This window comes from Dermacentor andersoni, chromosome 5 (genome assembly GCF_023375885.2).
Source record: "Dermacentor andersoni chromosome 5, qqDerAnde1_hic_scaffold, whole genome shotgun sequence".
NCBI classification, from domain to species: Eukaryota; Metazoa; Arthropoda; class Arachnida; order Ixodida; family Ixodidae; genus Dermacentor; species Dermacentor andersoni.
Genome location: NC_092818.1, coordinates 194221676 through 194236308, shown reverse-complemented (window position 1 = coordinate 194236308; position 14633 = coordinate 194221676). Strand labels below are relative to the sequence as shown.

General features: G+C 47.4%; 1 protein-coding gene across 2 annotated transcripts in view; it reads left to right on the top strand.

Moving 5' to 3' along the window:
* The first annotated feature begins 12742 nt into the window (after positions 1-12742).
* Positions 12743-14633, top strand: part of LOC126531790 (homeobox protein engrailed-1-B-like) — a 91959-nt gene continuing 90068 nt past the window's right edge. For both annotated transcript variants that reach the window (XM_050179519.3, XM_050179518.3), the window contains exon 1: positions 12743-13196. In XM_050179519.3, the coding sequence (XP_050035476.3) occupies positions 12785-13196 (412 nt within the window). In that variant the 5' untranslated portion in view covers positions 12743-12784. The remainder of the gene's footprint in view (positions 13197-14633) is intronic.

Below are 14633 nucleotides of genomic sequence, written 5' to 3'. Positions count from 1 at the left end.
TTTCTACGCACGTAGCACCGCTTATTCCTAGCTCCCCAGTTAATTATGTAGCGTAAAGCATATTTCTATATAATATGACATTTACAATTATAGATGAACATTCGAAAACTTCCTGCACTCCTAATAACTTTATATGCAAAATACTGATTTCTTGCAAATAAATTCCCCCTGTGAACTTGTGAATATGGTGAAAAAGAACTGTTTCCCTGTTCTTCTGACGCCCAACAGTCTGGTGCAGTTTCATGCTGACAGCGTGGGAAAACAAGCGTACACTCGAGTGTCATGTCCGGCATTGTCTGCGGGTGACTTTTGCCCCTTTAGGCCGAATCATTGCGCACGCTGCTTTCGAGCGGACCCCGACGTCTCGAAGGCGCCTTTGAGGGGCAGCCAGTGGTTGGGGGTGTCCGAGAAGGTGCCCCGGGTGGCCCGGCGTCTTCTTTCTTCAGAAGGATGGGGGAGGGCGCGCTTTATTGCGGCCGGCCGCAGAAAAGGGCGATCGCCACCACTGCGATTCCTACCGCCACTACCAGAGGGCGCTCTTTCCCATGGACTGAACCTCCGTGGGCGGGCGCCCCCTGTTGGGCGAGCGGGGCACCCAGGGCTCGACCGGGTGCCAAGGTGTCACAATGGCACGGCGTGGGCCGCCGCTACCGAAAAGGCAGATGTTACCTGTGAGGTCTTTGTGAGGCCGCCCTATTCCCCATTGTGGGAGCGTCTTCCTATTCACCAGCGGACCGCTCCAGTCCGAACTAAGCGAGACACGACGAACGCGGAATTTATCGCGGGACGGCACAAACCCACACACAGCCAGGTGGTCCAAGCGCGCGTGCAGTGTGCCGCGCGATCTCTGGGTTAAAACCGTTCAGCACCGTGAAAACTTGGCACAGCATCAGTCACCTGAAGAGAGAAATGAGCGGCCCAGCTCACTACAACTATTCGCATCCACGTTGTCTGCTGCTAAGCACCGTTCGTGCGCAGGAGACACTGTCAAACGCTGCGTTTTGACTCGAGTTGTGTTGAGGTTGGGAATAAGTTGGTCCCCTTGCTGATGCGACAGAAACTTGTTTGCACCCGATATATAGGCGACGCCGAAGCGCGCACTGTATTATGCTGCGCACTGCTGGCCTCCTCGTGCACGCGTTGCACATAGTTTCAGAAGCACTGCGCCGTTTTAGAGATACAAAACAACTCGGAGTTCTTCCGAGGCAGCGTCGCCCTTTGAAATTCCTGGTCCCCGACACCTACCACGGGGTGGCGGAGCAAAGCCGCGCTCGATGATCGCCTCCGCCACGCAGCAGGGGTTGCGTTAATGGCGTTAAGTACGGCTGCCACACTGAAGCGTGGGGTATAAAGCACCGCTGACTGCGGTCCCGTAGCGCGTTTTCAAATGTTTGCGCCGGTATCGTTCCTACAAGAGCACCATCTGTCGTGCTGGATCGTGCAGGGAATGTACCGCCTTTTGGTGGTTTTCAATGGTGCCTCCTCGTTTCCCGAACCCGGACGCAAGAGACGTGACAATTAGACTGTATGTCATGTTAGGGACAGCGGCAGGCCAATGTGATGCATCAGCGATAATCGCCTGTGGCGTTATATAGACGTATGTGCTAAGGGAGAGAGGCGTATACTGTTCGAGGTGTAAGCGACGTAAGAGAAATGTAACGGCTGGTTAGTATTATCCAAGTGCCTGTCGTCTTCTTTATATATATATTTTTTTCCATCAAGCAGCGTCAAGGGGGAATTTCCTGCCTAGAGTTGCAAGGCGTGCTTTAAGATGAAAGATGCTCTCTACAGCGGTACGCATGGCTCACGATTGTTGCATTACTCACGACATAAAAACCACCAAGTTTCAGGGGATTCTGCGTAATGAAAAGAAGTCGCCCGGGGACAAATATCCAGCTTTAAAAGGAAGAAAGCTCAACTAAAGGGAAAAGAAAGGGACGCAGGCACAGTGGTTTATCTATTTTGCTTCCTTGTCCCATTATATATTGCGCTGTTTTCGTTATAAATATTATGTATCAACTGCTGAAAAACAGCACACTCTCTTGGAATGCCGCCTTCATTCTAATGACTGTGTCCTACTTGTTCAATGGTCTTGTTACTAAGGTCAATTTGCTCTCTTTTTCAAAGCGTTGCTCAAACACTTGAGTTCATTCGAATAATGCTCTTATTGTATTCTCTTTGCGCACGCCTATCCGCATCGGTGGATGACTCTGATAGTTAATAAATAAAACCTGTGAATTAAAAAAAAATTGAAGATTTGCGAAAAGCGATAGCAAGGTTTAGCGTTGCGCTCGAGCTTATCGTACGGTGTTTTAAAATTACACAGCGGTGACAGGCTGGCCCGACGCCGCACGCGATACAGCTGCTGCTGCATGCGCAGCAGGAACAACACCCTGGCAGATACTGCAGGCGTCCTTACAACGCTGGCACGAAGCGCAATGTCGGCAGCGGTATTACAGCGGTGTGGCACCTCGGTGGTGCACGAGAAGAGATCAATGGAAAACCATTGGCGTTTAGCTTGATCACGGACGCGTGCTCGAACGGTATAAAACAATGTCAGCGCGACCTCTGCTTGACGCTTACTGTCCGTGCCACTCGCATGCATGCATGCGCGGCGTGGTATATGTGCACAGCTGCCCAGCAGAAGCGCTAATGTTTTCGCGCACGAATGTTTTCGGCAGTAGCATGCGCATGCATGCACCGGTGCAGAGCCGATTGGGCAGAGAGAAAACTTGCCCGTAGCCTCGTTTCCTTGTGCCCTTCGCGGGGCATGGGCTGATGTCGAGTGGCAAGACTCGTCGCCACCTGCTGTTGCCATACCCGTGTTTAACTTTGCCACCCATAGTCCCCTTCCGGGAGGCCGAGCGTTGTGGCGAGCAAAGCTAACGCAGCAAAACATGGCGATGCGTCCACTTCGCTTCGTCGATTTTGCAGCCATGGAGACGCACTGGGCGACGCTATAGCATATATCTGGAGCCACAGAGTATCTCACTGTATTACCTAGAGGGAAATCTGGCGCTGCAGCGCTGTGGTATGCATGGGAAAGCCGGTATGTTGTGACTTCGGATCGGCATCGTTCTCGGAGAGCCTGCAGGCAAGCACCGTTCCGTCTGTCACAATGATTATTTTTCTACTAAAACAGCACGTAACAAGCTGCTTTAGCTTTATTATTACACAAAAACATGTTTTGTTTAACTATGAGAACTTGTTGCTGCATGTGCAATTATATTAAACGTAAGAAGTATTAGCGGGCCGCTAAAGTTGGAGGACAGACCACAAGATTCGTGCTCGCATTGGAACAGCTGTCGTCTTATCTTGCTTTTCTTCGCTTGGTTATGCATTGTAGCTGAGTAAACTTCACTGGAAGATGTAATATGCGTCAATGAAAACATTTTATCAAGATATTATTTTAAGAACGCGTTATTTGCATAGCCACATCTACGTTCTAGACGAAGCCTCCTACAACACCAGCCAACACGAGCTTCGCAGACACATATACCGTCATTCCCATGACGGCACGGCACCCCTTAAGAAACTCCCATATACGGTGGCGTCAGATTTCCCTCTAGGTGTTATAGTGAGAAACTCTATGTCTGGAGCACGCGTGGACCGCCCATGCGTATACATATATATATATATAGTCGATACTTTGACAGCACGGCGGCGACGAAGCCGGAAATGCACCATGAGCGTCCATACAACTGCTATCACACACACACACACATATATATATATATATATATATATATATATATATATATATATATAGCCATAACGAGGATTGAGCGCGAAACGAACTGACATTCAAGACGGCCGACGTCTTTATTTTCACAATGAAAGACAAAAATATGTTATACAACTAAAATAGCAAAATTTTATCTTAATGGAATGACATTTGGTATAAACTGAGATTTGACATTTAGCATTTTATGAGGGCATCCATTTCTCATCCTTAATTTTTTTTTCTGTAGAGCACAGTAGATAAGCCATATACATTTTATGAAGATGTTCGCTGTCTTCGCAGTCTCTAAAACCATCTCTATCCTTGTTTAAGGTAGACAACCAGCCAGAACGTTTCCAGCACGCATACGTACGAAAAAACTTACATGGTAACAATATTTAAATGTTGAATGTGAAATGTCTACCGGTTGCTCCGCGCTGCATCTTCGCTACAATACGATGCGCTATGCGGTGAAGAAAGAATACATGCGACCGCGGGAGATGGGGAGGGGATCCGATTTCAATGGAATAAAAATAAGTGCAGTTAAACTTTTTTATATCAATTTCAGTGTATCACGACATCGAATACGCCATCCTAGATATCCAAAAATATTATAAGAAAAGCCCCCAGTGCACTATTTATGAATATATACAAACCAATAAAGTTAGAATTCCTTTTTTCTCGTGCGTTTCGTTCTCGTTTTATTCCGCAGTAATCTTTAGCCTTTGCTATGCTCGTCCTGTCCCCGAAGAGGTCTACCTCAGAGGCTTCTTTCTTAATACATGGGAAGGGAGAAAGCGTTTCGATCGGAATTTACTGCATGGAATTTGATGAGGCTGGTTGTATTGAAAAGAAAGTGAACTGCCAACTGTGAGAAGTAGATTTTCAACTGATGCCATAGATTTCTTAAGAAAATGCTTGAAAATTGTAAAAAAATATAGATCTCTAGTATAAGTATAAAACTCCGTAACTAACCAATATAAAACGATATCACTATCCTGTAAACTACATATTACTACATCTAAAATGAGCACAACTGATGCATTATACATTACACCTCTAGTTATATAATTCATATAATACACCTCTAGTTTTAAAAAAAACCGTAAACAGTGTACCATTTTCATCAGGTAAACTGAAACAACTCATATAACATATTTGTCCACTTTAGATGATCTAATATATATAATTTACAAAACTGCGATATCTGTTTTTGGTGCAGCGTTACCGGTTTGTAAATTTGGTACTTCAGACTTTATGTTTAAGTTAACCATATTCTGCAATTTTTGCAAAAATTTCGAGGCCCCAGGTCAAAATTCTGCTTCCTATACCGTCTATATAATTCGACTATCTCCTAGTTTCATTCGAACGGGTTTAATGGTTGTCTAGCGAAAGCATACATGTCTGCGTCTTACATGTACTTGAATAGAGAAATTGGAGTTAGCCATGAGATAAAGCTGCAGAAAAGATGGTAAAGTGGTTATGTTATGTTATCTGTGGTTAGGTTGTGTCCCTCATAAGGCGGCGACCAGTAAAGCGCACGCACGCACACACACACACACACATACACACACGCACACACACACACATCAGTGAAGAATAAAAGCATGTATATAAGCTGAAAAGCCAACTTCAAGCAGAATGTATATAGTGAACTTTCTCTAGGTCAACAACATTTTATGAATTTTCTGCAAATAAATATATTACACTGAGTGGCTTTTGAGTATTTGGTTAATGTGCCGATTCGGTCAAGCACCTGAAATTGGAAGCTTGGAAACGTTTCTTTCTTCTTTTTTTCAGAGGTATACCTCAGGAGTTAAAACGTTAAATATATGTGAACTCAATGTAAATATAAGTCTAGCTGCAACACAGATTATTTTGTGGTTTCAGGCCTACAAAATGCAAACATCTTAGGTATAACACAGCACTCATAATGCAGAACTAAACGAATGAAAATTAACTGGTGACCTAGAGAAACCAAGGTGAACTTTCAGTAATTCACGAGCATGTATTTTCACGTTCAGGTGACTCATGAAACAGGATGCTATGCCAAGTATCTTAGTCGAAAAAGGTTGTTGACCATCATGCGCAGTGCCTTGGAGAAATGCATGCAGCAGTACGACGATATCAGCTTTCCTGCTTTTGCTAATGCCACATCAACCGATTATTTGCGATTAAATCATTAGTAGAAAAATTGGAAAGTTAGAGTTGCCCCACGCAAGGCACTATACTGATATAATGAAATCACCTTAAGTGCAAGTCAAATGGGTGCCGCAGTGTACAGTTGACCTAACGAAAGGGTGGGGGGGGGAGGGGGAGCCCCTCCTGAAAGAAATCGAGGGGAATGGGCAGGCTCCTCGGGCCCTCCCTGACCTTAAGCATGGTTGTGTCGCGATGGTGACGACGAAGACAGGGCGAAATGCATGCTATCACACAGTGGCCTCGGACACAGCACAACCTGTCAAACTCCTTGTGTACACAAGTACATGGTAAATAATGTATACCGCTCATTGGACCAACATAGCCCGGTGTAGGACTAATCTACTCTAACAACTGTCTTATATATATATGACAACCTTGCACATCCGATGGTGACGATGTGCAAAGAGACGCATTACGTGCCGATATGCAAGCGAGCGTCCCAGAAAAGTAAAAGTCTATATATATAGTATTAACTTAAGCGGTGGGATACATTCTTTCCCAACTTCGTCCCTGCATGGCTGCATGCCATTGATGTTCCTGTATAACGTGTGAAAACTAAAGTGAATTCTCTGCGCCTATATAACAGCACTTGTGATCGAATGTGTAAGCGGTGAGAGGAGCATTTGTGCAGAAAGCATGGACAAAAAATGGTTTTAGCAACAGAAAATGCGACCCCTTACAACGAGTTCCAGCGTGGTGTGCATATATATATCTATATATATATATATATATATATATATATATATATATATATATATATATATATATATATATATATATATATATATATATATATATATATATATATATATGTGCCCGAACTGATCGACGCTGCCGCAGAACAGAGATCGTGCACGTTTCCGCCTGAAGCCGCATCTCCGTTCCACTGCCTAATCTGCGCCGAGGCTGGCCGCTTCCGTCCACGGGGAAAACTATAGTGTACGCATTTATGCGGACTTCATCTTCATCTGTACAAAGTCATCATCAATCATCGGCTCGTGTTCACTTTTGCGTCGGCGCCATTTTTCCTTTTTGGAATGAAGCGTCGTCTCGACCGTGGTATTTCAAGATATATATATATATATATATATATATATATATATATATATATATATATATATTTGAGGTGCCCAACAACTTTATAATTGATATGCTTGCGATTCAAGCAAAAATTAAAAGTAACTAATTAAGTAATACTTCGTGATGAAAAAGAAACATGGCCGTAAGTACATGCGACTATATACGGCTATACTATGCAGTCGGTACGATTTCTCTAGAGCTCTTGCGTATATTTAAAATCTTCGTCCAAGTTAGCTGCGACATGCGCGCCTTCCCGTATACCTTTCTTTTTTTGCCGCCAGAAGTGTTAGCTCGCTCATTTAATGTTTTACGGAATTGTTAAAGATCTTCTGTTGCAGATAACATAATTGTATGTATATATAGTCCTTGAGCTGGATTATTCGAGAGGCGGACATTATACTTGCTCGAGAATTCGAAACAAATACTCAGATAAATAACAAGAAACGCACCTATTACCTTCTGAATTCCTATAATTCTTTTACTTAGAGAGAAGGGTTCTCCCATCCGCCTCACTCCAAGCTAAGCAGGCCGCAGGCGGTCACGCTCAGACTCTTGCAAACTAACCCAAATCCGGCGTCCCTTATAACGGCCTATATACCCCGAGATTTATCCGAACTGTTCTTGCGCGGCCTGTGGTGCTACTTTGCCTCACATGCTCTGTGAGCGCATGCGGGTCGTTGGGCCCCAAGTTCACCAAGAGCGGGACGCGCTCCTGAGAAGTCCCGTCCTTGAGGACCAAATCCTGCCGTCCATGCGCGATCGGGCCGGCAGGCGCTATCAGTCCCGTCGTGGAATTAGCCGGGTGCGCGTTTTATGGCGTTTTGCTGGACCCAATAAAAGTTTATTCACTCATTCACTTATCTTCTGACTTAATTACTTTACGACATATATTGCAATTTACGAATCGTAGCCGGTGAGCTTGCAAGACGTATGTCTTTCCAGAATAACGCCAGCTTGCATGGAGATATATGCGCCATCAAACTTGCGGTAAAATGCACTGTTTTTGTTCCACTTACTTTTTAAGAAAACGCTCTTTTATGCATTGAAGCACAAAAGTAACTACCGCCCATGTATTTCTTTACACACTTTGGGAACCAGTTCCGAGATATGGATACGTCCTGGAAACTCTCCGGCTACAATTTGTAAATCGCAATATGTGATGTAAAGTAAATAATTAAGAAGTTAATTAGGGAGCTTGTGTTAATTCGTTGAATATGTGTCTCGATTTCTCGTGATAGTAATGTCCGCCTCTCCGAGTAATTGAGCTCAATTAAGGACAAGAACTAAGTTATCTGCGACAGGCGATTTTTAAAAATTCCGCAAAAGTAAAAAATGATCACAATGTATATATCTAGTGAAAATGCTAGGTGCATCAGTGCGAACTCCAGCGTGATTCGTGCTGTATATGGGTATTCGAATTAAATGAGGTCTAACGCGAGAAAGTTAAGAGATAGTATATATGCACCAAAACATAAATTTCCTTCAATAAAGTCTTTTACTCACACGCCCCTGATTTTTGGTATTTCTGGTAACCATACCTTTACTGCTGTGCGAAAGCGGTATTATATATAGTAGGAAAGAGGTGCAAAATTTTCTGCTGAATTAAGGCAAGGATTGAGCGTGATGAGGCAAAATATTTCTCAAATAATTCATTCTCGTCGATTCCTTCTTTATGGGACAAAGAAAACTAAATTTAAAAAAGGAAAGAAAACGTAAGCAGGGAAAACAAGTGCACATGTTACTCCCATATGCTCACACACTTTCTCTATCAATCACGCAAGTTATATGTATACAGTGGCGGACGCATTGACCTCGCCAATATATATTGGTCCCTTCAATGGGACTTTCGCGCCATGCAGTGGTCAACTTAGGTGCAGACGACGCCTAGCATGCAGCGTAATTCAAATCGTGGTCCTTGTGTACTTCCATAACTATATATCGTTTGCGCAGGAGAACTGACACGAACACCTTGGTGACCACCTCCGTCGGCTCCTTTCTCGGAGAAGGAGTGTTATTTCTTGTGCAGAAGCATATAAACACGCGCTTAGTGAGCGAATGCCGTAAACTGAAAATACATAAATGAAAGGGGTGTTAACTGCAGCAAACTGAAATTCGGCTGAAACATAGTGCGCAATAATAGATGACAAAGGTCAACGGCAAATAATACGAGTTTACGTGAGGACAAAACTATGAAGTTACGTCGAGTGAAGAGGGAAGACGCAGAATAACGCACATCTTCAGTTGAATGCATTTGTTTGGCATGGTTCGATAGAAACAGTTGCCGAGAAAATAAAGGACTGGGAAGCAGGTGTCACGTGATTGATTAAAAAAAAAAAAGGCGCCTTCGCATCTCCGCGAACCTGTGCCACATCAAGGTCACAAAATGACGCATGAGCTGTGGCTCAGCTCTGTGTGCGCGCACTGGAGGGAGCGTGCACCAAACAGGCGTCCTTTATTCTCGGCGAGCGCAGCGTTTGTGTGGCTTCCGACGTGCACGGGAATGAGAGCACACTCGAAAGCGGGCGCTTCTTCTCGCGATGTCTTGTGGCAGCGTCAAAGTGAGCGAGGAATGTCGAGCGGCGGGATTCGCGCGGCCTGTGTCAACGGCGTGATCAATCCGCAAGGTCTCTATGGACGACCGCACGCCAAGTTTCATCCTAGACGCCAGCGCTCGTTTCTCCCCTGGCGGAACAGTTTCACCTCCAACGGGGGTAGGTTTCCGCCGCCGCTTCCCTTCACGATCGCGCCCGCGTTCAGTTCGCGCTGCGGGCGAAACGTCTCTTGTTTGCGACGGCGCCTCTTCGGATGACCGGAAATTATTATTGTGTTGTTAACTGTCACGACAGCAATGTAAACATGAAAGGGTTTATGCCACCAGTGAAATTCTGCCGATTCACAAGAAAATCGTACGAAAAAAGCAGACGACAGACATGGATTACTGCGGTGCGCCGAGCGAAGTAAACAACTGGCAAACGAAGCGAGCTCGTTCATTGATCACTCCTAAGTGTATGACGGTTTTTATATGTAACCCACATGAATTTAAGAATTACTCGGTACATAATCCTTTTATTCATATAAAAACTTTCAGTTGTTCGACGAGCGCTTGTCCTGTCTTCTTTCTCGTGTTTCGTTTGTGTGTGCGCTGCCCAAGAATGGAAACCACTTCTGTTGTATGCGCTAGCAGTGGCCGAAGTTCACGCGTGCCGAGGAATTGAATATGTGCACGATGCATTGAACATGACCAGAGTTCATTCCCGCTTCACCACTGCACCGACTGATCGAGTTACTGGACGATACACGTCCGCGTCTTGGTCGCGCCGGCATTGCTGAAGCGGGAATGATTACTAATACTTTCAACTTCCGCCTCTTGAGCACTGTTAAAAAATGGCCAAGCTGTCTACATTGCTGCCTCTATTCCATATTGTAGGGCACGTACTAGTTGAAGTTGCGTGCGCATGTCGTACTTGTGCTATGCAGCGATATATTTTGTTTATTTCCGCACAGTGTCGATGGAAATCCGTTGTCGCCATCAGTGACAACACGGATTTGTAGCAAACATATTGTGAGAAACTGCAAAAATGACTTTAGCTCGTATGTGCCGTATGCATGTGCCGCATCGTATGTGCTGACGATTTTTCCGGCGGCACATACGATGTCGTTTCCAATTACCTGCTCAGCGTCACTTACATGGTTAAGCAGACGCTGCCCTTTCGCCGCATTGCAGCCATAAAAATAATCGTCAAGCGTACCGATGTTCTTAAAGGCAAATAGAAGCGTGTACAGTCTGTTTCACACTTAGGGGAAAACTCGGAACGTATTGCATTGCGATGCGGCAAGCAATGGAGTCGTGCGGCGGCAGCAGCTCGAGGGGCGGTGTAGTGATCTGCGTCGTGTGCTACGGCGGCGCGCGCTGGCCGCTTTGTCGGGAAGCGTGCTACTGTCAGGGGCAGTGCACCGATTTCATCGGTACTGCGGGAACTGAGCTGATATTCTTTACTAAACGTTGTGCGTTGCCAAACTCTGAGCCTTCATTGGCTATAATGGAGTTCCACAAACTTCTTTTAACAGCATGCTTCGTTTGTTCCTTCGAAAGGGTGGGGTACTGAGCGCGTGCACGTATATTTCTTCACTGTGTGTGCTACCGTAATAAGCAGCGACAAGACACACCAAGATGTGCGCGCAACGTGCTCAGTCTTTCTTTGACTCGAAAGGAAAACAAAGCACTCAACAATGATTACTAGGGGGGTCGAACACGATGAAACAAACGGGTACGATTAAAGGAATGTTTTAGGTTAAGACAATGAGCTGGAAGGGATTTTTCTCGACAATCAATCACTACACCAGACAGACCCTGCCCGCCGGCGGGGAATTGGACACATCACGGAACTTCGGTTAGGACACGCTCGGAACTTCGGTTAGTATCTCGTCATGTCCCCAGCGGCAGCGATGACAGCGCTCATCCTGAAGGCAGTGAAGTGTAGAATGACTTGATCAGGGATGTGTTCATTCGCAGCACGTCTCAGTCGCTGACGATGGTGGATCGAAGCCTATCTTCGGGCGACTGATTGAGGGGATGATGCGGCAGCGATACTTTCAACGAGCCCCAGACATTTTAAATGATGTTGGCGCCCGGGGATTGAGGCGACCACTCCAAGAGAGTGACTGCGCACTCTTCCAGCAGTTCTTGCACAACGCGAGCAGTGTGGATCGGCGACCTATCGCGTTAGAATATATAGTCGCCTTCCAGAAACGGGCCGTCAAGAATGTATGGAATCAGTACGTCGTCTATGACTGCATTGCAGCGATGAACTTACCTTCGAGGCGTATCAGTGGGCGTCGCACAACGCTTAGTAAAGAATACCGGCTCATTTCACGCAGTAACGATGAGATGGGCGCCCTGCAACTGAAAGTAGACGGTTTCCCGACAGTGCGGCCAGCGCGCGCCGCCGTAGCAGACGACGCCGTTCAAGATCCCGCCCCTCGAGCACCTGCGCGAGCTGCTGCCGCCGCCTGACTCAAGCGCTCGCCGCATCGCGATGCAATGCGCTCCGAGTTTCCCCCTAAATGAGAAACAGACTGTACATCGCCCTTCGAATGAAATGTCCACGCGCACACCCGTAGGCACACACCGCGCGCGGCACGAAACGTGCCCAAACACGTGCAGTGCACGAGGCAATCAAGGCGGTGCGAACGAGAGATGGGAGAGGGGTACCACCCGCTAAAAGAATTTTGCTTCGCATGCGGCGCTCTCAACGCCGGCGCAGCAGCGCCGCTCTCGGTGCCGTTCTTGTCCATTATTATCTCCGGCAGGGAACCTCGTCCCGGCGACCGGAGCGAGTCGCTCTGGGACGCCTCGAGGGGGGAACCGCGAATCACGGCGCGGCGGAGAGGGCGCCTCTCTCGCTGCCGAGCCTACCCACAAGTGGGCGGGGCATCCCACCAAAATGGGCGCGGCCTCCGTTTTGGTGGGCGGGACTACCGACATTGCTGCGCTGGCCAAGAAAAAAAAGAAAGGGCAACCGCAGAGCCGCGACGGCGGCGCGACGGAGTGCTTCGGAAACAATTTTGCGCAGAGAAAAAGGGAGGTGAAGAGAGGGCGCATTCGGACAGGTAGCCTAAATAATAGAAAGGAAGATGGAGAGAGGGAGAAAGCAACGTGTGCTTGGTGGGCGGAGCGCCGATTAGTAGGCGTGGCCCATGGGCGGTCGCGGAACGCGTGGTCGACTCGAGGGCCACAGTGGCGGCCGAGCGCGGCTGCTGTACGTGCCGCGGCGTGTCTGGATGCGCGCGCCCATGGCGCTGGACTTGGAGAAGCAGCGGGCGCCGAGCCCCGGCCGCCCGGGCTCGCCGGCTTCCTCCGAGCGACGGCACAAGGTGACTGCGGACGGGGCATCGGCGCCGCAGCCGCATCAGCAACCGGCCGCCCAACCGGCACAGGCGGCCGGATCGACGCCGCCTCTCAAGTTCTCCATTGAACGGATCCTGTCGTCCGAGTTCGGCCCGACCGGCGGCCGCAGTGTTCCCACCGTCGCCGCCGTTCTCACCGCCAAGGAGTCGCAGCAGCCTCGCAAGGACGAGCGCACCAAGCCCATCGCCGCCGAGCCCCCCACGACGCCTCCTCAGCAGAACCAGCCCGGACTGCTCTGGCCCGCCTGGGTCTACTGCACGCGATACTCAGACCGGCCGTCCTCAGGTGAGCTGATGTTCAGCGCTGTGGGGGCGGGACTGGGAACGCATGCCACCGCTCCAATTACCACAGCGAAAATCCGCCAGCTGGACGCACACATCGTGAACATTTCCTTGACAGCACGCGTCGTGTACAGACGTCAGAGACGCGCGCTTGTCAGCAACAGCGCGATATGTGATCAAATTTTCCACTTTTGGCAAACAGGGAATACCACTTCGCCTGCGCACCATCACGGGAGTTATTAGGTACAAGTAATTTCCCCTTTGTTGTCCTTGGTATCTTTGTTTGTTGGCCTCTTATGATATCGAGGGAGTGAAACTCGCCCAAGTATAATTTTATACCGTGCAATCTAGCTTGCTTGGAGAGATGAATAGTGCGAGGGGAATGCAGGCATCCGGTGTGCAGGCTGTGAGCACAGGAATGCACTTTCGTTAACGTGGGACAATCGTCAAGATAGCGATATATCGTGTCTGCACCCATTAGAGCCTATATACGAGACGCAATTGGATGGTGCTGCATGTATATGCACAGTGCGTAGTCGATCCCTGCTCTTTAGACCTTCGAGAGTTTTACTGCTTGACATATGAAAACTTGACGAGGCGATGCTGCAGTGATCGAAGTAGCACAATCTGTCTGCAGTTGCTTCCTCATTCAGAACGGTATCTTGGTGCATATAGGTGGGGAGTGAACACGGGCGCGTGCAATTTGAACGAAACCAAAACAGCGCGAGGAAGATGCTGACGCCTGCAGTGAAATGGAAAGAATTTACGCAGAATGCAATTTCCGAAGTTTGTAGCCGGTTGAGTACTCATCATATTCAAAACCACTCTATACCAGTGATTGTCCGAAACTTTGTCACACCGAGTGCATATGAATCTGATCGTATATCCCATAATGTATGCGCGCATTTTCGCATAAATGTGCGCTGTGTTTCATGCGCCGCGTTAGTATATATATATAGTCGGCGGCTTCTGCGGATATTATACTCTAAAGGCTTGACAGTTGACACCTGATGGTGACGTCGAAAGAGCGGATTCAACGTGTGGAACTAAGTGTGATATATAGTATATCTGAAACTGTGATGCATTCATAAGCATTTCGGAGATAAATGGCACACGCGGTTTATCCGTGACAACCTCTCCCTGATGTCAGCAGCCGATCGGCACGGAGAAGCGATTATATATGCACAGATGCTTTCGAGGGTATACACATGGCTTAGCACGCACGTATGCTATATATAGCTCCGAAGATAGCAGTCTACGTTCGCCGTATGCAGTCTCGAAAGCTAAAAACGCACCTCGTACGGTTATACTGATCAGGTCACTTCATCTGCGATGCCCAGCTCGACAGAAGTCCATATCCTCATTTCTCAAAAAATGAAAAAAAGAAAATGCCACCGTGCTGCTGAGCTGCAGCCACCAAGCGTGACATGGGAACAAGTCT